The sequence below is a fragment of the Aphelocoma coerulescens genome, chromosome 7 (assembly GCF_041296385.1).
Source record: "Aphelocoma coerulescens isolate FSJ_1873_10779 chromosome 7, UR_Acoe_1.0, whole genome shotgun sequence".
Lineage (NCBI taxonomy): Eukaryota > Metazoa > Chordata > Aves > Passeriformes > Corvidae > Aphelocoma > Aphelocoma coerulescens.
In genome coordinates this window covers 12,170,285-12,193,696 of record NC_091021.1, presented here as the reverse complement: position 1 = coordinate 12,193,696, position 23,412 = coordinate 12,170,285, and the positions used below count along the sequence as shown (strand labels likewise).

The window sequence follows — 23,412 nt, the reverse complement described above, 5'->3', positions numbered from 1 at the left end:
AGCAATGAGCTTGAGCTAGCTTCTACCCACATTCCACCGTGACTGGGAATGTCCAGTGTCATGATGGTGAGCACACCTATGTGGTTGTCTCACCCAACTAAATCAAAATCCCATGTAACACCAAATATACCAAGTAAGTAAATTTGATATCCAATTCCTCCTCATGTAGAATACCTGAAAGAACTTGGTTTGAGTGTATTGAACTCTGACAGAGAAATACAAGAAACAGAAATGCTATAGATTCACAACTTCACTTCTGGAGCATCTGCCACCTTCCAGCAAGTTTCTTCCTAGAGGAAGCAGTTACTGAATGGCCCTACTGGCATCAGCTACCATTATCATGTTCTGAACTTATTCTTTCCCCATCTCTCAGCTGCTGTTGAAGGGATATCAATCTGCTACCCCTCAGGGTGGCTGCCAACAAACACTCCAACAAGAGCAAAATGCTCTGCTGAGGTAAAAGTGTTTGTCATACTGATTGTCCCTCAGAAAGCTCATCCAAGAAAGGAACACACTGCAAACTGAGGTGATATAAAAACAAAGAGAATTTATTGTTACAGAAACAAGATTACAGAACTTCCTTCCAGTATTCCACAGTCATTCATGACACTGTGCCCTGAGAGCTCTGAGAAATAACAAAGTAAGAACCTTTACTATTGAAAAATGTATACAGCTGGGCTGCTTATTCAAGTAAGTGACTGACATAAACCAAACCAAATATTTAGAAGAAAACAACCAAACTAACATAATCATGGGGCTTTGGTCCTTCTGGAGCAGGATGTTATTTTCCATGAACAGTTATAGCTTCCAAAGACAGACAATTATTCACCTCTGGGTAAGGCAGTTACAACCTTACACACGCTGCCTGGGAATGGATCCAGCATTCTGAATCTGTTCTTTTTTTTCAGATTTCAGGGACTTAACTCAGACACAAGTGGGACTGACACTTTCAGTAACTGACATTTTCAGTAACTCTTACAATACTACTTGAAAGTGCTTTCTCACTTAAAGCCTAGACTGAACATACTCCACTGCTTCTGCAGGACAAAAAGTCAGATGATCTGTAGTTTTCCACAGCCTTACCCGACTGCTACAGATCCAGATGTCGGAAGACTGATTCAATATGGAAATTGGAAAATTTAGGTCCCATGCCTCCTTAAAGGACTGGGGCTACTACGTAGATCCAGATAATTTCTCATGTAAATTCTCTTCCCTGTCGAAGCCCACTCCAGATGTCATTCCTAACCAACTGTATTCTTAGTTGTCTACTTTTCCTTGTGGAATTTCAAAGATCAGTCGCTTCAGTAGTGTTGATGTTATCTTTGGCATCTGCTTACATCCTTCTAATTCTCTTCCTGCCACTTCGTTGTTCACTTCTGTCAGGATGGCTGTGAAATCCACACCACTTGAACAAAAATGAAGAGAATTTACATTGAAACGCATGGTACTGCAGCTCAGCCAAGAAGGTGAGCTGTGTTTGCTCCAATAAAGCAGTATCCCAGGGAAGGCTGGTACCTTCCCTCACCCTATTGCCACTGAAATTGCACATTCCATTGAATAACCACAGAATTCAGTGTGTTTTGGGGAAGTAAAAGCAACCTCCATGTAGCATTGCTTTGGTTACAGCCAGAAGAGGTCACTAAGATGAAACAGAGACAAACCTATACATTCTCCATGTCTTCTTCTGGACACCATGAAAAAGTGGTATCTGAAGGGAAATTCTATTTTCTAAATGAAGTTTATGAGGGGATGGGTTGGAGGCAATAATGAAAGTTATGACTATGGAACACTGGGGGTTTTTGTCTGTGTAATCCCTCAACAAATTCACCTCTAATCAGGTGTCATTTATCAGTCAAAAAATGTTAAAAAACACACATATACACACTTGTTTACGTGTAATGCTGCAGCATTACAACCCTCGTTTTGTCACAGGAACCAGGGGAATATATACTTTATATTATATACTTTAATTATGCTTTATAATATATACTTTAGTTATACTTTGGCTCATCTGTAGAAGACTAACAATGCCCAATTTCAAAAGAAATACTGTTCTCCACTGTCCTGCAGGTGAAAAGCATTAACTGCACAAATGCAAAACTGTGTTTCAGCACAGCATGCTTAAGTATGCACATCTGCTATACCCCAAATGTACAAGTATTTAAAATAATACTTACAGTGGGCAAAGCAACTTCATCTTCTCACAGAGGGATTGAATGTAAACACTGCCAGTCCTACGACTGCGGAAGGACAAATAGTCCTCCACTGTAGCCATGCCAATCAGAATATCAGCCTTATCAGGAATGGAAGTCAAAGGAGTAGCATCCACCTCAAGATGTCCAGAAGAGTCTGGTTCTACTGTAACAGATGGATGACCTAGAGAGCCTTGGCAAGCCTGGATGATAAACACCTTGGGTTTGCCAGCAAGAGAAGGACAATTAGTTCCAGTGAAGCAGGAGACTAAATCTTCAATATTTACACACACATCATCAACGCCTTTGATTTTGTCTTTTTCACCATGGGACAAAATGAAGCAAACAAAACAGTCCATATTTCTATGATCTTTTTTGCTGTATTCTTTAACTGTGTCTTTTAGTTTTTTTCCTTCTAGATCCATGTACTCAACTGTCTCAAACTGAAGCCACTTAAAGACGCTCTTCACTGCCTCTGGGGAAAAAATCAGAAGGAACTTGTTAAACATACACAGTGACAAGGAAGATGCTGAAACATCAGTGTCTGTGCGGTAGATCAGATATTAGCAAAGTGTTCAGATTCCACCAATAAACTCACCTGACTGGCTCTTAGCCTGCCAAATCCTATTAGAAAAACCCAAATGCCTAATTTGCCTGGTTTTATTTTTTTAAACACTACTGGGTTAAGTATCATGCTATCTAAAACAAAAACAGGTTTTAGATTATATGTTGTATCGGTACAAATTAGTGAAGTTTACTGTGTTAAAGCAAGCTTTAACTATGCATTGCATAGTGGTCTCAGATGCCTAAGAACAACACTTGGCAAGTTAAAGAAGTAGCACCTCTTTAGAATGACAAATTCTACCACTTTTAAATGAAGTAGGTCCCTAATTCTGTGAGAATGATCTATGCAGCAAGAAGGAAGTCAGAATAATCTGCTCACAAATGCCATGAAGACTTCTCAGCAAATGGTGGCCTAATTGTTGTAAGGGCAGAGAGAAAGTACCTGGGAAGAAAGCAGCCTATAAATTGGCTGGATGGAATTAAAGTATCTGTGACATGTCCTTTCATTAATCTGATTTTACTTTTCTGCTCTTGTTTATCTTAAAAGTGACTTGCAGGAAGACAGGCTTTAAGGAAAATTACAGAGCATTTATTTGAGCATTAAAGAGAATTTGAGGACTTAAAAATACTTTTCTACAATAGCTAAGAATTAAAAGCAGTCAAAAACGTGAAATGTGGAATAATAATCACTTTTTCACTACTTGTACATATAACCAATTAAGACCATGTTTTTTTTCCTAGAACAAAAAGTAGATCCTTCTTTAAGCCATCAGCTAAATGTTGGAAGTGGCATATTTCCAATTGCTACAGTGACTGTCACTCCAGTCCCTGGAGGCCAACGAGTACCATGGACATGATTCTTCTTTACAGCAAAGATTAGATAATTGTTTTGGAGAATTATCAGAGAAAAAACCCATACCAGTAATTGGATTTAAAAAGTACTTACCTCCATCTTGCAATGTTCCCTCTCTATTATAACGTGGATTTTTAAAAATGTGGTTGTTAAGAATCAAACAGTAACCATGGGGCTTATTTTTCATCTTATATATTTTCCCATACTGCAGAAACAAAAAAAAAAGCAGGTAGGAAAGCAGAGCCAAACACTCAAAAGAGAAATACACTATATACAGATTACTGGTCCATCATAATCCAGGCACCAAAAAAAATCACACAGGCCAAGAAACAAGAAAGGAAAAGCCTAAGGATACAATCTAGCTACAGAGGAGAGGAATCTGCATTGTCTCCCTGATCCTCTGTTCCTCTCTCTCCTCAGTCAGGATGTGATTTTGACGTGGGACAAAGGATCCAGAAACACAAATTTGTATGTGCATAGGAAAAGTTCCTGCACCCCACCATTCCCTCTGAGGGTCCTTGTGCGATTCCGGTGAGGTAGCAGGTTCTGCTGTTCCCTTCCCATCTGTCTGGGAGTATCCTGGCCAGGACTGTAATGTCCCAGTGTCCATTACTGTTAGGATTGGTTTTCTTCACTCAGCTGTTCATTCAGTTCTTGCTTAAAAGGTTGCTGACAACCACAAAGAAGGCTTGGTCTTGTTTGGAAAACAGGAATTGTTTCAAGGCCTACATACAGAGCCAGAACCCCTCCCTCTTGGCTGTTTCACCTACTTAGTGTTATGAATTTATGCTCCCTCTCCCAGGAGTTGGATAAATACTTTAAGGGTAATCTTGAGGTATTTCTCACCGGGTGTGGTGCCTCCCCCTCTGCTCTTTGCTCCTCTGGATGCCCAGACACAGACACAGGATAGCGGACTTCTTCCCTAGAATAATTTTCTAAGAAGAAGATAAAACATTTTAGAACTGAAAGGATAAATCTTCCACTGAGCATATTTCACCACTCAAAACCCCAAAACAAGGAGTGAGGTGGAGGGGGTTTTCACCCCAGTGAGACACCAGCATTTTGTAGAGCTGGACCAAGCACGGCTCCAGTTTCACAGACTACTGGTTAATTATAGAAGCTGTGCAGGGCTGTGCTCCATTGCTTCTCTGCTCTTTTACTGGTAGTAAGATACAGATAATAAAAGGTTGAATGTGAGTAGTCATCCCAGGCAAGCCATTCACCAGCATCTCCACTCTGGGATATATAAGTGAAAGAAGAGATCTATTTTTGTACAATAGTACAAAATGCTGGTCCATTTACTTCTAAGGATACTGTCTCTTCTCCAGAGAACTTTACTGTGTGGGTGGATGCACCAAGGATGCAAAATACCAGCATAATGAAAGATCTCCTCAAAGCACTTATTTGCATACAGCTTTCTGAAAAAAAGTGAAGAAATCATCAAATCCATGACTCTAACCAAGGAAACAAAATCACAATACCCATTTTACAAGTTACAAAAATGTGTTTAAATGAAATTTAATTGTCAGGGCAACAAGATCTACACAACATGCTTTTTTCCTACTTATCAAGAGGGCAAAATAGTAACAGTAGTACTGGAAAGCCAGTCCCTTATCACAGGACTTGCTTGCACTGGCCTGCCTTGGCAATTATCTTCTGCTCTTTTAGACACCAGCAGAGGACAGCAGCACAAAGATATACAGGGGAAACTAGCTGGTAGCTCTGCAGGGGACTGCATGGGCTGTATAAATGTATCTGAGGCAACACACGTCCTGAGTCATTCAGAAAGAAGTTGTTATTGACTGAGAAATCCTGCTTCCCAAAGAAACACTCAGCTGTGGTGCCAGAAGGCACCACCTCAGCTCCAATAGCACAGATGTACTGAAGTCCTTGAAATTTCCCATCTGGTTACAGAAAGCTACACTTTTAGCCAAGTGCCTGGTTTTCAGGGACTTTCCTTTGACTAAGAGCAAAGGGCCTGGCTAACAGAAGATAATGCTGACAACCTCCCAACACAAGTTTCCCCAAGTCAGCTGTCACTTCCAGTCTCTTACAGTGACTTGGAGGTTATGCTGGTCCAAAACCAGCACTGCACTTTTTCCTGAACAGATAAATTACATTTAAGCCAAAAAGAAGGGAGAAGAAGACCATTTACAAGGCACAGAACATATTTCAAGGATAGATACAAGAATCCAGGATGGGATATGAAGTAGCAGAAAACTTCAGAAACCACAGTTCTCCAGAGCCGTTCTGCCTATCCACAGATGCCAAATCAAGGCATCACCATCAGGTCTCTCTCTTATTGCTGGACTTCTAAGCTGCCAAGGATGGAGCCATAAAAACCACAAAAGACCCCAGCTCTGTTCTTAAACAGCAAATGAAATAAATTTACCTTTTCTTTTTTCTTCATAGGCATCAATTTTTTTCTTTAAGTCAGCTCTAAATCCCTGTAATATATCTTTCAGCATTGTCAGGTTATCTTCTTTAATTATCCCATTTATTTCCATTTCCAGAAAGACCTGCAACATTGACTGGTAAAACAAAAACACATAACCCAAACTCATCCAGTGACCTTCAATAACTGCAGTATCAGGCACCTCTGCAACAGGGCAGAAGACAACATCCTCATTCCCAGAGTGACCAGCTAAAGACCAATTACTTCTTCCTCCAAACCTCATTAAAGCAAGGGTCAAGATGCAATGCAACTGAATAAACACATCATCACTAAGGTTAAAGCAGGGCAATTAGAAACTGCCTATAACTAGGCTATCCTGCTCTGTTTCAGCAGTAGAAAGCACTGATGAGGATAACATGACATCCTGTTGTGCTTTGTGTTCTGAAGTGATGTTAAGAAGTCCTTTAGCTATGCCATTTCACATTTTCTATTACAGAAAGGCTGTTCAGCACTAATTTTGTTTATTAAAGCTCAATTGTCCACCAAGTTGGAGGTAAATCTGCTAATTTTCCTGTAGGTGCCACAATACAAATAGGACTTTTAAGGAAAGTCCTTAATAATACCAAGCATTTTTATAACACTGCTCATTACTTACAAATATTAAACTCACCCACCCAACTTTTTAATACTTTGGGGGGAAAGTTAACAATATGTTAATTACAATAAAGAAGAAAATTTACCCATTGACACACAAAAATATGTGGTTGAACTCACATTAGAATTCAATTTTCTATCTCCAAAACACTGTTTTTTCTTTAGCAAACATCACTCTTCTTAGGTATAGCACATGTCTTATAAAAACATTTGTCTTATAAATGCCAAGCAAAGATTAAAGGAAGAGTATGATGGATTTTGCAAGAAGACAAGATTAAGGAAACAGGTGGTGGAGAGAAAATAGAATCAGAAGAGCAAAAAAGAGAGACAATGAAAAAAATAAGGGTCCATTCTTTCACACAGCAACTAACATCACAATTCTCTCAAATCAGATTTTCGTGACTGCAGACTGCTTTCTCTTTCCTCCCTTCTTACAAGAACTAGAGGACTCTGAACTAGCCTTGCCAAAAACTTCTCAAGATCACTTTTCATACAGCATTTTCCTGGAGCTTGTTCTTTGGTAATTGTTTTTGGAGCAGGAACTTCACACTTCTGACATCTTCTGGAGTCAAGTCCTCTGCAATTCCATATAGCAGTTGCCTGACAATAAAGAACAGAGAGTGTCACTGTTGTACCAAGAACAACACAGTCCAGGATCGGGTTCAAAGGCCAGAAGTGGCTGTATTTAATTATATAAATCAGCTTATATAGCTTTGTTCACAAGAGTGCCTCCCAGAGCGATTGGCTGAACGGCATAACATCCATTTCCAAAATATTTTTCCCAGTGTGGAAAACAAAGACAAACAGCCTGCACCTGCAGTATAGTTCACAAAACCTTAAACCATTTTCCCAGCCAGTTAGCGTGAGAAAGGAGAGTTTCCACAGGTGTCTCTAAAAAATAGGAAAATCTCTCTGCCAGCCCTTTTAGCATCTACAAAAGAGACCTTCAAGAAAGCTATAAGAAGTAAACACCACAATTAAACACTTGAACTGCAAAATGTAAAACTCACAATGGCAGGAATTTGTGTGTAATAAATGGAGTTACACACGCATTCTGCATGCTTCTGTGTTTACCTGTAAGCTGACACCTGTGCCCTGCCCGGGAGCTGCAGCTCTCTCTCCATCTCCTCCCGGCTGGAGCCCAGGTGGGCAGTCAGGAGGTCGATCCGCCCGATGCGGTAGAGCAGCTCCTTCAGGAAGGACAGGTTCCCCACTCCGATCATGTCTTTCTCCTGCAGCACTTCGAAGAAGGCCTTGGGCTCCTGGATGGCTTCCAGCTTCCTCCTGGGAACACGTTCCAGGCTGAGGAACTTAAGAGCTGACAGTTCATCTGTGACCAAAGCCTCAGAAACTTCAAAAAGCAGTTTGTGGAAGTCTCTACTCATTTCACATCAGGATTTGGATCTAAACACAAACAGCAGTTGATTTCATGTGTCAGTAAGACTAGTGCATCAACATGATTTATGTAAGAGCTATCACATCACGTAGAATAGCCCAAAATAAACACGTGCAATCAGAAGTACTTCAATAGAGACAGGCTGTCTTGCTATCATAGCTTTGATGCTTAACTCTTTCAGTTCTCTGGACTTGACAAAGAATATTAAAACCTCTGTACTAAGTGACATTACCAGAGAAAGTCATAGATCATTCTTGCCTCCTATGGTGTGTCTAGACAGTGGGAAGTACCAATGTACAGGATGTACAATCTGGGCAGGCTGCTGCTGGTTTTGTTTGGTTTTGGGTTTTTTTGAAGTTTGAGACCATTTGGGAGAAACAGCCACTTGTCCATCTGAAGTATAGACTATGTAATAAATGAGACTGCCAAATTTTACACCACAACAAAGGTTTTACATCATAACAACACTAAGAGTCCACATGAGTATAGCTACTCTAAGCCATCCGGCTTCTCCTTTCTTTTTTTACTGCTTCTGGTCAGCATACCCAAAGCACCTCTTCCTGTTTTGGTTTATCTGCATCAAATAAAACTCAGTTCCCAGCTCTCCATTAATTTGTAGTATTAAAAGCAAATACAGATCATGTCAACCCTTTTTAAAAAGTCAGAATTCCTATCAAACTATCTTTGTTTCACTGAGCATGAAATAGCACTTCCCTTCTCCTCCACTTTCTCCATCAGCTTTAGAAATATTAAACTTGGCTTATGGATTCAACTTTTGAGCACAAGAGAAAGTTAGAAAATACCAAGTGCAAGCCTTCCAAATGACACTTAAAGGACCTGCTTCTGCTGATGTGATGACCCATGGAAACTTTGGTGTTTGTTATAAATTCTTGTCAGGCTGTATTTATACAATACACTTCCACAAGAGTGGAGGCTAACAAGCCCTTAATTTTGCACAGTACACTTCACAACTCCCACAACAAATGCCTCAAAAGGTGCTGGCTCACAAGCCACAACACTCAACAAAAGGTGCTGTCTCACAAGCCACAAAAATCTCCACAAGCTCCTCCCTCCCACAACAAACTTCAAAATGGAATATGGGGTAAAACATTATAGCTTTGCAAGCCAAGAAAGGGAAGAAAGGAAAACAGATCACCAGTCCTTAGATCCTGTGTTTATGCTGCCTCATGGATAGTCTGGAGATGGAGAAAGAGAGACAGAGAAAAGACAGAGAAGATGGGGGGAGGGGGTGTGTGCCCAATCCATGTCCTGCTGTAGTTAACCTGGTGCATGCCCACTGTCTAAATTAGACTTGTGCATTTTGTTCATGTGTGCACAGCCCACAGGAAGTGAGCTAGGCTGGGGGAACGGAGCACGAGTCTCAGGGGGGAGCAGGGAATTGGCTCAGCACAGTGCTGGCCACTGCCACAGGACCTTCTCCTCTGATCACGCCTTTCCTGTAGCAATACTCAGAATGTTTGAGACCAAAAAGTCAACAATGACAAAAGAAAACTTCCTACTGGAAGTTCTACTGGAATACCGTAATCCATTTTACTTACTGCTACTGCAAATGTTTCAATACCAATACTCCAAGGTAGCCCAGCTGACTAACTGGTAATAATAATTAGCAGACATTTGTATTCTGCTCTCCTCCAAGGACCACTCTACAGCAAAGGAGCTTTTTGTGGCATGCCCTTCTTGGCAGCATTCTGTTGGTTAGCAAGAGTTAATGTACAACTGAATCTCAAACCTCTGCATTTCAAACAAACTGATAAAACAGCAAAACGTGTTGTGACACAGCACATACAATTCATGTTCTGCCGCAAAATACTGTTTTCTTTAAATCCATTCAAACCAAACTTTTAAACAGGCAACAATCCATATAATTCAGCCCATATAAACCAGTAGCATGCTTAACCTCACAATTCAGTGATTACCTGACTATATTTCTATAACCCCACAGGAAAGAATAATATTTTCTTGGTAGCTAGTTATGAAGTTATGTCTCACATAAATAATGCCTTTACTTTAAGATACAAGGGATATTGCTAATAAGAGCAAATCTTTCTTGTAAAGGGAATTTTCATTTTACTTCTCAAAGGTTGTAAGTTTCAAACCCATCAAATTATTGCAGTTTTAGAAGAGATGTGCCACCTATATGCTACATTTAAGCCTGTCTGTAATTACAGGGAGCACAATTAAAACAATATTTAACTGCCATTTTTCTCCCAGTTTACTAACTTAAAGACACAACTGATACAACAAGTAAAATTAATAATAATAATAATAATAATAATAGTTTTACATCACTTACATGGGAAGACAGGCTGGAGGAGTGCCAGAACAATCCTGAAAAAAGTGAGACAGCCAGTCTCTAAAGTTTGAGGAAAAGTACTGCCTTTTATATGATACGGTATTGTCACATGACTTACAGGAAGTGTGTTACAATGGAATAAAATGTTAATAAAGCAGAAGATCCCTACTTCACACTTTGATTTTCAGAGAACTGATTATTACAGAACTTGTGAGAAAAAAATGGTAAACAAGCCATGAAAGTAATCAGGTTTTGTTTTTAAGGCAACACACTAAGCAGCATACCTTGTGCTTTCTAGCAAAGAGCACAGCTCAGCTCTTTTGCTCTCATACATACAAGGACGGTGCAAGATGGCTGAATCAATTATGTCTTTTCATTTAGAATATCTCAGTCCCACTGTCCTGCTGTGTCACCAGACCTGCCATGACTTACCCCCTTTCTCCAAAGTCCCTCCCCAACTCACCCTAGCTTATTTTTATCAGGAAGATATTTCTTAAATTAAAACAAGTTAACTATTAGCACCAAATTCAGTAGTAGCACTCAGTAAATACAGAGAACTCAACAACTAAGCATTTTTCAGAAATTATTTATGTAATATACTACCCCTTTTAGAGGAGAATTTGAACAATAATTGACTTTTTACATCTTCACTCTCTTTGAAGTAAAGAACTCAGCCTTCGATGAAAAGGTTCCCAGCATGCAAGTCGCTGGTATCTTCCACGCAGCAGGAAACAGAACAGTGCTCAGTATGGCTACCAGACTCTCGAAAGACTCTCAAGGCAGCATTATGAAGGGAGAATTAGGAGAGCCAAAATTGTTAAAATTTTGCAATGAAAACAGCCATTCATTGATTTTAACCTATCTATCTTTACAAACTCAAAATTATAACATACCCTTTGATAGAATGAGGCGTACAAATTCCTTCCAAAAGACACTCTCTTGTAACAGATCAGAAAACCTTGTTTCAGTGGCAGGAATTGTGCCATAATCCAAAGGCTGGGAGCAGCACAGAGGAACACTCCAAGTACTCTTTCATCTTCAGGTCCAAAATGTTTGTCTCCACGTCATTTCAAGTCTCAACATCTATTTCCCTCCATCATTTCTTCTGTGTTTTACCTGAACCAAGACTTCAGTTGCACTATGAAAGACCCAGCATGCCGTGATATGTGCTGTGACAAATAGATAATGGCTTCTCCTCTCATACAGCAGTTTGAAGGACCACCCCTTTTGGCACTACTAGTTTCACTTTTCATTTCTTCCTCTCTCGCCTGTCCTGGAAATGTTCCTCTCCTTTTGTTAAATTAGTCTCCCTAATTTCCCTCGGCTCCCCTGCACTCTGGTTTCCCCCAGAACTGTCTCAGTGACCCAATCTTTTCCTTGTGCAGCCTGCCAAAAATTAATCTCTGTAGAAAGGGTGATCTTGAGGAAGAAAAACTGCTGAGGCTCCTGCCTGCTCAGCAGCAACTGTAGTGACTGTGGCCTGCACTGGCATAAGGTGGGAAACATAGCTCCTGCACAAAAATGACAGGAGGGACAGGATACTAGAAACTTGATTTCCACTTTAAGATCATGACCGTACCAAGATACCAACTTCCCCAAAAGGCTCTTCTTACACTAGTTCCACTTAAATCTGTCTATATAGGGGCTGCACAAGACACAGCCCTTCCTTAATTCTGTAGGTGGAGAGCACACACGTGCATGTGTCTGTATGCTATCAGTAAGCCTCAACAGCAACCAACCCCGTTTGTGTGTGTGTTTGTTTGACACTGGTTTCTTTCTGGCACAGCTCTGTGTCACCAGAGTTACAGGGAAGGTGTACCATGTGGACAGCAAGGAATGATGAATATTTAAGTTGTACAACACTGACCTACTCTCACCAAGAGTTTCAAACTTCCACCTCACAATACACTGCAGGAGATCACATAGAAATGCCCAACTGGCTGGATAGCAGCTGCAGTTCCAGTGCTTGTGCTGACAAGTCCCACTGCATGCAGCCAGGTATTACAGTGTGCAGCCACATAAACACAGCACTCAACACACACAAGTAAAATATTCACACTAAATAGGCTAAATTAGGGTAGTGGAAACCTTGTTTAAACAAACTTCTTATGAGCAAGGGAGACTTTAGCAGTCTCTCACACTTCACAAGTGTGGATCCTTCCCCCCCTAGGGAACTCAAGGCAGAAGTCAGCTCAGACTCTTTCTGACTGCCTTTACCTACCTATGATTTAACTGGAGATTACCCAGGCAGAAGTTTCTACAGAGAAAGTGAGATAGCACAATGACATTCCCTGTCTACCAAACTAAAAATGAAAACAAGAGTCTGCAAAACAAGGTCAATGATTACTCCATACTGATAAAAAATTCATTTGTTTCCTAAACATGCAAAATGAGTGCATCAAGTTTGAACAGTAACTGCAAGCCAGAAACATCACAATTCCATCCCAATGTTATATATTCCACTAAAGGACAAAACATTTTTTTATCTGTGGCATAAATGTAACTTCAAGTGTGGCAGCCATGCTAACACAGAAGACTTAAAATGCAATGGGCCACACAAGTTATCACTTCATTATCATAAAGGGACCATAATGTTTTGGAAAACTGGCTGCATTTCAATGCTCTGTATGATGCAGAACTCCCCTCCTAAAAACAGTGCAAGCTAGAAATTGTACCCGATAGCACTAGACAGTACTCTCTCAAATCTCCACCTTAAGGTATTGCTAATCATATATAACGAGTGTTTTGATAAAGTTTCACTTCAGCTTAAACCCTGAAGCAGCTAAAACCTCAATGATTCATGCAGCCAAAGTGCAGGAATCAGTCAGAAACAAGGATAAGCCTTACCCCAATAAATAATTTTTATCTCACCAAGCTCTTAAAATGTATGCATTTAATGCAGTAACAAACAGGAAAGACACAGGCATACATAATAAATGCTCATAACAAAACAGCATTATTTCAGTTAACTCACAAAATTCTGTTAGCAGCTTAGTCAATAGGAGCCTTGTTTCTCAAATGGCTGCATTTTAGATCCTAAACCAATAAACAATAATTAAAAAATGTAATGCTTAACAAAGTTAATCTGACTGCTGTATTTCATGGCATGCAAATCTTCTATCCTAAATTTTCTCAGAAGTGATGGGGAAATAAAAGTTCACAAGGTTTCACAGAGGGAGTAACAGGCAGCACTTTGGCTTTACTCAGTTTTGGAAAACTTCACTGTACATGAAGTTTGTATTAGCTATTTGAGGGTATCAGTGTGCACTGTGGAACAAATGGGTGATTTCAGTTGGTAACTGGTTCTTTATTAAGTTTCATTAGAGAGGAAAAGAAATTCTTTTCCACTTACTACTAAAGGTTTTGTCTCTTCATTCCCACTTTTTTCTCTCTATGAACATAGCTAGTGGAATTAGAAACAGGATTTAAAATTGTTAGCCTGCAAAATAAAACATGATGAGACTAAACCAGACCATTAACAATCCTGGTTTAGATATGAAAGCTTACATGCAACCCCAATGCTGCCAGAAAAAAACCTTTTGTATCTGCAGCCTGTGCAGGTACAAAAATGTTTAACATGTCAGAAGCGTGGTTCTTCCAACACTGATAACTCTGAATATATAGATGATGTAAATAGCTGGCACATGGATTGTTTTAATTGTATCTCCTCCAGTTTCACAGTTTGTTTGACAAAAAATTTATGAGACCTTGCATCAAAGCTAACAAATCCTCAGGGTTTTGGCTGTCTTAAAACAGGTAGTGTGATAAACTGCATTTAAATGAGATGATAAAATGATTTGTTTTAAAAGCCTTGATGTTGCTCTGAAGGTGGAGGGGCTGTAGGTATTGGAAATATAAATTTTCTTCTGAAGGTATATGCTGGTTGGGGCATTTGCTTCTTTGTCCCTGAAGGGCTAACACGTCTGGCCACGTCTTCGTTAACTTGTGTAAGAATTGACAAAATATCTTCACCCCTACAGCCAAAAGAGAGCAAAAAAATTTACTTATTAGTGAGCAGATGGCAATCCACTTAACATCTCCCTGACCAGCTAGAAGATACAGTATGAACATTTAAAACACAAAAAAGAAAACACATCCTTTTCTCCAAATTTCTCTTGTTCTCATTTGAGTCATATTAAAAACCTAAGACCTTTTTTTGCTCTGTCTTGCTTAATTCAACCAATAAAGAAAAATAGTGGAATAAAATATTTTTACCTATATCCACCTAAGAAACTGCGCCGCCTGAAGATTATAGATGTGAGGTCTTGAGTGTTTTTTCACAATAAACTTCACATTCTTCACATTACATGTATGGTACTAGCAGTGTTAATGTAAATTTATCAGTGTAAAATCATCAGTTTAACTAATGCCGTCCACCTTAGAACATGGGTGGGTGTTCCTAGATGAACTGCCTTTGGAGAAGAAAAATTTAATCAGAGCACTAAGCCAAGTATTTACCTTGGTACCAACAACTGTAGCTTGCTGCAGAGGGCCTGAATATACCAAGTACCCTCTTCAATGTGCCGGAAAGAGACATAACCATCAACTGTGGCCATGCTTAGGAGGAAATCGGCCTCTTCAGGAATACTTTCAAAAAGAGGAAAGCTCTCTTGCATGGAAGACAGGTCAGGAGTTTGTGCATCAGTATCAAGATGGACAGGACGCTGTATTTTGTTACCCTGGCATGCTTGGATAAAGAAGAGTTTGGGTTTTGCAGCCAGGTGGGGACATTGACTGGCAGTGAAGTGGGACATAAGGGTGCGTATTAATACAAGTTTCTCATCTGTCCCGTAGATTGCTCCTGACTCTCCATGAGATAGAATACAACATACAAAACAGTTCCTGTCTTTGTGATCTTGTAAATGCTGCCAAGTTTGCATGAGACTTCTAATATCCCCAGACGTCAGATCTGTGTATGTCCTCACATCCAGACCAAGCCATGTGAATACTCTCTCCAGTTGCTCTGTAAATAAATGAAAGATAAAAGGAAAATTTAAGGCAAGAGAAAAACATTTTATGAAGGCACCATGCAAGCTAATATTGGAGGGGGAAAGACCTTACACCCTGACCCTTCTGCAGATTCATCCTCACACTAGTACCAACTAAAGGTTAACTGGAATAAAAAAAGACAGCATCAGCTCAAACACAGAGTTCCTGGGTTTTTCTAGAAAAGTTTCAGAAAATAGTGCATTCATTGTCATTGTAAGTGAGCACACAAATGACATTTGAAAACACGAAGAATCTGCCCTTGCCCAGTTTCAGATAAGATCTTTTGAAAACTTCCTCACATCATTATTTTCCAAGTGCAGTTTTGACTATTAAGAGTTCCATGCATAAGAGATAAATAGAGAAAGCAGAACAAAGTAATAAGTATGAGTTGCTTGACTATGGAATTTTGCATTATATTAGGGAGAATGATGGTTTAATTTAGTTTAGTTTTAGTTCTTTACTATAGCTGTAGATAAAGGATAAGTAAAAAGAGATTCTTAAAATTATTCAAGAATGATCGAACTGAAAAACCCAGTGGTTACTTGTCCTTTAACCTTTCCTCCCCTAGGATACATAAATGACAATTTAACACTTATCAAACATTTTACTCTGTTAGAATATTAATTAACCATACACGATAAAATACAGAGCAATACTACATAATCAACTCACCTGGGGAAACAGAGACTAATCCTCCAAAAATCTCACTTCAGTAACTTACCAGCATCTTTGCAAGAACCCTTCCTCTGAGAACTATTGAAGTTAACATTATTAATAATGAGACAAAATCCTCTGTGTGGTCCATCCATTTTGTAGCTTGTCATATTCTGTGGAAAGGAGAAGAAAAAAAGCTTACAGTTTCAACAAATTTATTCAACTTACTCATATTTCCTTAACATGTCTCAAAATCGGCATCCCAGAGTTAGAGGCACCTAAGACTGTGGGCTGTTTTTGAACATCTGGAATTCAATGGTGCCTCCTTGTGTGAAAAAACATCAGTGGAACTCCAAGCACACTGTCACCATCCTATCAAACTGTAGAAGAAGGGTTTAGCATTTGGGTTCTCATCTGTATGCAAAAGGCAGGATTCAGCAGCCAAACTCTGCAATCTGAGCTGGTGATGGGGACAGCAGTTCCCAACCCTTTCCAATGTCAAAACAATATTTTAGCTTCGTGGCAGAGGATTCACAGTGGAACCATGGGATATTAGACATCTGAGTTAGTTTTTTTTGAGAACAGTAATGAATACCTGGAGCAGGCGATTCATACTGATCCACTGGAAAAGGATACAAGCAGAACAGAAATCTCAGAAGTGCATAAACCTACCACACTACCAGTTTTTCTGCTAAGACTTAAAATTACCTCCCACTGTTAAAAAAGAACATTTTTAAAGATTAAAAGTACCAAGACTTCAAGTACCATGTATTTAAATCCAACTGTGGGTTGAAATAAAAAACTCCATCCACTGCAGTCCCTTCCTGCTCACTAGAGAGCAATACACACCTCCTTTTGTGCATTTTAGTAGAACAAAATGAAGGCAGCGCTCCAAGTTCCTTCAACAGCTTTGCTACAGCAGTCCAAACATCAGGTGATGAAAGGATGTCATAGCACTGCACTTCAAGGAATTAAATTGCTATAAACAAATGGAGCAACTTGTTCCTTCAATATCCATGGTCATCACAAAGTAAAGGCCAGAGGGAGAATTCAATGGTTCCACTGCTCTGGTAAAGAGTGCACATAAGGCTTCTAAGGAGGGATCTCACAAAAGAGATCTCTTCTCATGTACCAAGACCTCTGCAATAGCTTACTAAAATCTCTTGCCTCCTTTTAATCTTTCAAACAAGGGCTTTGCATGCTACCCCTTATCACTTCTAATTTCAAGATGCCCTGAGGCCTTTTCTAAGCCAAATTCAAAAAGTGAGAACTGTGAAGCTCCATTTGTCTCTGTCTTGCACATTCTACTGCCATCTCCAAAATGCACAACTTAGACAAATGCAAACTGTTTTGCCTTTATCAGGACGATAAGCACATGCACTAGTGTGTGAATAACTTCAAAGGTATTATGCCCATTTTGCCTACAACACACCTTTCAATATTGCTAAATTTCTAGCCTCCAAGGTTAAAATATTCTTTGAAACATGCCAATTTATCAGTCAAGTCAAGAAACTTTACGAGACATACAGATATCTCACATGTCCTTGCATGATAAATGTCATTTGGGAGAGGATGAAGACCTCACATCTCTAGGTATTCAAAAAGGATTTAAGAGATTGTCTCAAACCTTGGATTCATTTTCTACATTGCTGAATTCTCCACGTAGCTCCAGGTTTAGTTCAGGGAAGGCTTGTGTAAAATTAGCTGCCTTGTTATCTAGAAAAAACCCCAGCATAGATATTTATGAAGATAAATCCAATATTTGTGGACGTAGCAAAAAGGAGTTTAGCTACAATACATCACTTTTTGTATTTGAAATACTGTTTCATTGCAAGGAATGATTCCTCCGTACAAGACAGCATAGTCATGGTCAATGGATCTATTCTGAATGTTTTCCAGTTATTTTCATTAAATATATTTTTGTGACAAAGGCAAAGCTTCTATTTGTATTGATACTGCAGAACAAAGATATCCATGGTACAAGGATAGATTCTACCCAAGACATTCAAATGATTTTTTCATCTGGAAATCAGCTTAGAAATCAACTGTATTTATGAAGACTCCTGAATCACTTATAAATCTCATATTTTCTTAATATAAGAACAGAAATCACCTGTATGCTCATAGCCCATGTAGCAGACACATATGCACACACTCAGTTTGTCCTGCCAGCCTATTAGCAGGCAACTGCCTTTATGTAGTGCACATTCATAGATCACACAGTGCCTCTTACAGGACAGTTGTCATCATCTCAATACTATTAATGGGGAAATGGAGAAGTGTGACATAACTATAAAGGGATTTTCAGTTTCCCAGCCTGTTCTATATGTGCTGGGCTGCTCTGTGTGGCCTCAGATATTCCAGCACATCCCTGTATTTCATGGAATCAGCTAGGAAATAATGCAAGCTAGGAATTGCTATGCCAGATTTATGCCACTCTAGCTCCTGTTTCAGCAATACACACATATGACCTTAAGTTCAGTTGCCCAGACCCAACTAGTGCTTCCTGCATTTTAGCAAACCTACTCCTAGACTATGAATTTCTCACCTTTTGCCTTTTTGTAGCACTTTATTGTCTCCAGGAGATCAGGTGAAACGGTCACACAGACGTCCTCCAGTATCTGTACATTGTATTTAGTTAAAAGGCCCTGTTTTTCCAATAAAATCAGCAAATCCAAAGCAGACTGACAGCCAAAAGGAGAGAGTAAAATATAATTATTGTTCCTTAGAAATCAAAACATGCCTCTCAGCCCTGTCTGTCTCAAACAATCACATTATTATCTGCTTTGCTCCCTACCAACAAGGACCAAACAGTCAATTTTACATCACTGTTGAAGCAGAAATGTTGCTTCATGGAAAGCCACTGGTTGTGTTATTATTTGCTATGGTCTTTTTTAAACAGATTCACCCAAACTGTATTAATGACTCTTGGCTTCAAGAAGGCTTCACTGCTGTGAAACAGTACCAATGACACATGGTCATGAATCTCCCTTGCATATGGCTCAAGCAGGACAAAGATTTGATTTGTCACTTTTTTTATAATCTGATGCTAGACAGTGAACTGTCAGTGACTGACCTTGGCACAAGGGACCAAATTCTACTCTTACCTGTCAACATCTTCCTTCTTGCTATCCCTATGAACACAACCAGCCTAGCTGCATATTATAGCTCTATTCTGCCAAACACTTTTCACACTTTTGCTCCTATTTCCCCCCTTCCCACCATATACACATTTGGCTCACTCCTCACATACAAGAGTTATCCATCGCTTTGGAAGATGCTCTTGCAGGAGGAATATGATTTCCTTCAACATCTCATTGGTGATATTCTCTGACAGTTCATACAGCATCTGCCTGTAACAGAGATCCAGTGAGATAAAAGTGGAACAGAAGATGGTGTAAAAATCAATGGCAATCTAAGAATTCAAAAATGGAAAGGAAAAAACAGTATGTCATAGATAGCAGTAATGGAGGGAATAGATTTCCACTGCAAGCTTACCTGTATGGAGATACTCTTCCCTTCTCATGCAGACGTTCTTGTACTTTCTCCTTGGTGTAACCAAGTTTCTCGAGCAAGGAGTGACACTTAATTCTGTATAAGAGTTCAGCTAGTAGGAAAGTGTCTTCTGCATTCAGATATTCTTGAGCCATAAGAAGCTTAAAGATGTCTAGTGCTGACTTCACACCTTCTAGTTTTCTGTGGTGGAGCAAGTCAGTACAGAGAAATTTTAAAGCTGCTACATCTTCAGTCACCAGATTTTCGCTAATAAGCAAAAGCTGCTGACGGAACTTCAAGCTGACATCATCCTCCATGGTGCTGGAACAACAGTCTCTCTGCCTGAAAGCAAAAAGCAAACACTAGTAACACTTGCATCTTCAATATAGCAATCCTTCTACTAAAATTTTACCCAATGACTGCTTGGAAGCCCTGAATTACCTTTTAATAAATAAAGGTTTTAAATAAATTTGAAATTTACTTCCTTCTCTAAATACAAGACTACAAAAAAGACTAGATTTGGCAGAAGCTTCAAACAACCCAGTCTATAATGGAAGTTAGCTCTTGTCTGAGCAAAAAACTGTGCTGGATGACTTCAAGGTCTGAGTTTCCTGTTCTTTTAAACATCTTCCACATTTAGATCTTTGCTTCTCTCCATTGGAACTGGAAGGAGTCCCTGCAGTAACTTATTACTGCTATTGATGGAGACAGCACAGTGGTTCATGCATATTCTTTGATCCGTAGTCCAAGGGCTTCTTCTCTGGCTGTAGCACAGAGGTGTTCCTCTGTTACGAGGCTGACACGCAAGCTGAAGCTGTGGAATATCCATCCACTCCCAGTCTTACCTTGCTTCCAGGTTGTATATGACATTTGGCATAGAAAAGCCCTTATAAGCCTCCCTTATAAGTAAATTTCAGTTAAAATGTAATAGCACTCAATGCTCAGTCTAAATAGGCTCTGCACAAGCAACTCAGTCTTACTGAGGTTTAATAGAGACTGATCAACCTTCCACTACACCAACTTCTTCCATGTAGCCTAGGCAGTTCTAGTCTGCCTGTGGAAGGTTAAATAGGTAAAAAGGTGCTTCAGTGCCTTCTGGCTGGTAGGTCTTCAATCTTATGTTTAGAACAGCTGGAAGCAAAGGTTTCTACATGAGGAAGCACAAGAAAAGTATCAGGAAAGCAAAGTAGGGACAGCACCTATAAATCCAAAACCTTTGAAACACCTGGGATGAGAAAAACCAAAGAGGATATCATAGCCTGTGGGGGCACAGAGGAGCCTTCTTTTCCCTGTGCTCAATAACTCCAGTTCTCAGCCTGTCTTCACAAACAGAGGTGCTCCATCCCCCAATCATCTTCATGGCTCTCCTCTGGACCCACTCCATCAGGTCCCCATCTTTCCTATGCTGAGGACCCCAGAGCTGGATGCACTCCAGGGGGGGTCTCACAAGGGCAGAACAGAGGGGCAGAATCACCTTCCTCGACCTGCTGCCGATGCTGTTTTTGATGGGGACAGTCTTTTGGGCTGCGAGTGCACACTTTTGGCTCATGTCCAGCTTTTCATCCACAATAATCCCCCAAGTCCTTCTTTGCAAAGCTGCTCTCAGTGGCTTCTTCTCCCAGTCTGTATTCATATCTGCGATTGCACTGACCCAGGTGCAGCACCTTGATCCCGCTCAAATTCCTTCATCTACCTTTAAAATAGTTTCCAAGTCCGTGTTGCTACCGTTCTTGGTAAAGTTTTTTCGTTTCAGACACTTCCTGCTTGAGTTTGGAATACCTTCAAGACTTCTCCTCACTTGTTAGGTGTCCATAAGCTTTCCTCCCTGCCTCTGGACGGGGGGCAGGCTGGGCTGGCCTGGCCACCTCTCCCAGCACTACAATGATACCGCCAGCTCTCCCGCTGCTCAGCTTACTGCTATGGGGTTTTTAAAATCCTCTATCGCTTCATGCATTTTACAGGTCACTGAAAGACATCATGGTAAAAACCAAGAGTCCTAAAGCAAAGGAAAGCGAGCAAAGAATCCGGTAAAACTAGGTGATGCTGAACACCCAGCACCAACACACGAGGGCGCAGGATCTGCTCTCTGCCCAGGCTTGGCGCGGCTCACCCGCACATTCACAGCTGGCCCTGGCAGGGCATCGACACAGAAAAGTAACGAGTCCGCGCCTCTTACGTATGCTTTGAGATATAGCCTCAGAAAAGGAAAATCATTTAAAATAAGCAGGATAAGGATTGTAAAATTACCTTTTTCTTTATAAAGTTTTACTGACTGGAGCACTGCCCCAAAGATGTAAATATAATGCAAAGGCCCGGAGCGCCCGGGATGCCAGAAGCTGAGCCCGGAAGCCCACGTGGGAGAGGAGTATCCCGGAGGCCGCGCGGGCAGCCGGGAGCAGCCACACAAAACGAGAGCGGGAGTTAGGCTCTGGGCTCGGGAGATGGAGCCTTCCTTCGTTCCCTCTCAATTTCAGCCCCCCTTTTTGGTACCTCTCACACGAATTCCAATCCCGAGCCCTCTCCCCGCAGCTATCCGGGGCAGCGGTTCGCGGCTCCTTTCGCGGTCCCTTTTGGGGCCTGCCGCGGGCCGGCGGGGCGTGCCCAGTGCCCGCCCGAGGCAGGAGGCGGTGCCAGCAGCAGGGCGGAAAGCGGGACTAGGTGGATGTCAGGGAAGGAGCCGGGCCACATCCCGGGAGCGGGCACGGCTGGCAGCGGCCGCGGGGCTTGCAGGAAGCGCGGCGGCACCGCCCCGCCGGGGAACGCTGCAAGGGACCCGGGAAAAAGCTTCAGGCAGCGCCTCCGGTGCCAAGTGCACGACGTGACTAGTAATTCGTCTCGCTTTTGCTGCCAAGCCATTTTAAAGCAGGCTACATCGCAAAAGGGCCTCAAACATTTTAGGCACATTATTTTTTTGTTTTCCCACCGGAAGGAAGCTTGAAGAGCAGTGCTTGTGGGAGAGGGCCGCCATACCAATTTGTATGCGGGTTTGTGTGTCCGCTGCAGCAACGGGAGGAGGAGGAAAGTGAGCAGACTCTGCTCAGTGCAGGCTCCTCGGGGCCTTCAGCATCTCCGGGGTCATCCGTACCCCCCACAAGCTCGGGTCAATGGAGACAGGATGGGAAGCGTCTCCTTGCTCATGCCAAAAGTTGTTGCCCAACACACCAAGAGCAGCCGAGTTACCTGTTGAAACTATAAGGCTTGCTGTCCTTTATTAAGTCAGCTCATTTTTATAGAGCTGGAGAAATTCACAGACAAATTTAACAAGTTAAAGAGGTCTACAGGATAAACAGACCAAGAATTTCAGAGTCATTCTATGGTCTAGAAGGAGACAGGGACAATCAGTCTGACTGCATACAGAAATTTTATTCAGAATATCAGCTTGAAACCCAGCATTTGAATTGAATTATAGTGTTTCATTGTTTCTAATACAGAAGCTGAAAAATAGACATTCTTCAAACCAGCCACAGAAAAGCTGTCAAATAATTCAGTACAGGGGATTTAGTTTAAATGGAACATAGATAATCCACACAGACAGCAGCCTTTTCTCAGCCATGCCATCCTGCATGTCAGAAACTTAAAAACTCTGGAGACCAGAAAAGAATTTTCAGTAACTCCCATAAAAAGCTTCTCTGACTCAGAGATCTGTAATAGGAGTCACTTCTTATGCAGAGTTGAAAGGGGAGATCAGCCATACAACATGTTCCATCTACAAGTGCTAGCACTGTAACTTCCTCTTGAACATAACTTCTTTTTTGGATGATGAGTTGGCAATCACTGTAATACACAAATATGTAACAGTGCAAAGTAAACTCAATTTATGGCTCAGCCACGTCAGTGTAGGTGGCTGAGAAAAACCATGCAACTTAAATATGGGACAAACCACTGAATCTCCTGCCTCATAAATAC

General features: G+C 40.8%; 2 protein-coding genes across 4 annotated transcripts; both read right to left on the bottom strand.

Moving 5' to 3' along the window:
• Positions 1-527: 527 nt before the first annotated feature.
• Positions 528-12,431, bottom strand: LOC138113625 (caspase-8-like). 2 transcript variants are annotated; one of them, XM_069022159.1, is made up of 8 exons: positions 11,262-12,431; positions 7,733-8,062; positions 7,153-7,258; positions 6,002-6,140; positions 4,456-4,544; positions 3,703-3,814; positions 2,178-2,667; positions 528-1,405 (listed from the first exon to the last, which is right to left on the bottom strand). In XM_069022159.1, exons 2-8 carry the CDS (start codon positions 8,041-8,043, stop codon positions 1,258-1,260), a joined length of 1,395 nt encoding a protein of 464 aa, XP_068878260.1. In that variant the 5' UTR covers positions 8,044-8,062; positions 11,262-12,431; the 3' UTR covers positions 528-1,257. The 2 variants fall into 2 exon arrangements, with proteins under 2 accessions (XP_068878260.1, XP_068878262.1); XM_069022161.1 differs by lacking the exon at positions 11,262-12,431 and adding an exon at positions 10,369-10,471.
• A 447-nt stretch (positions 12,432-12,878) lies between these two features.
• On the bottom strand, positions 12,879-22,075 carry CASP10 (caspase 10). 2 transcript variants are annotated; one of them, XM_069022152.1, is made up of 8 exons: positions 21,997-22,075; positions 19,510-19,848; positions 19,265-19,364; positions 18,560-18,695; positions 17,639-17,727; positions 16,079-16,184; positions 14,827-15,331; positions 12,879-14,342 (listed from the first exon to the last, which is right to left on the bottom strand). In XM_069022152.1, exons 2-8 carry the CDS (start codon positions 19,821-19,823, stop codon positions 14,171-14,173), a joined length of 1,422 nt encoding a protein of 473 aa, XP_068878253.1. In that variant the 5' UTR covers positions 19,824-19,848; positions 21,997-22,075; the 3' UTR covers positions 12,879-14,170. The 2 variants fall into 2 exon arrangements, with proteins under 2 accessions (XP_068878253.1, XP_068878250.1); XM_069022149.1 differs by having other exon boundaries at positions 21,754-22,074.
• Positions 22,076-23,412: the final 1,337 nt, after the last annotated feature.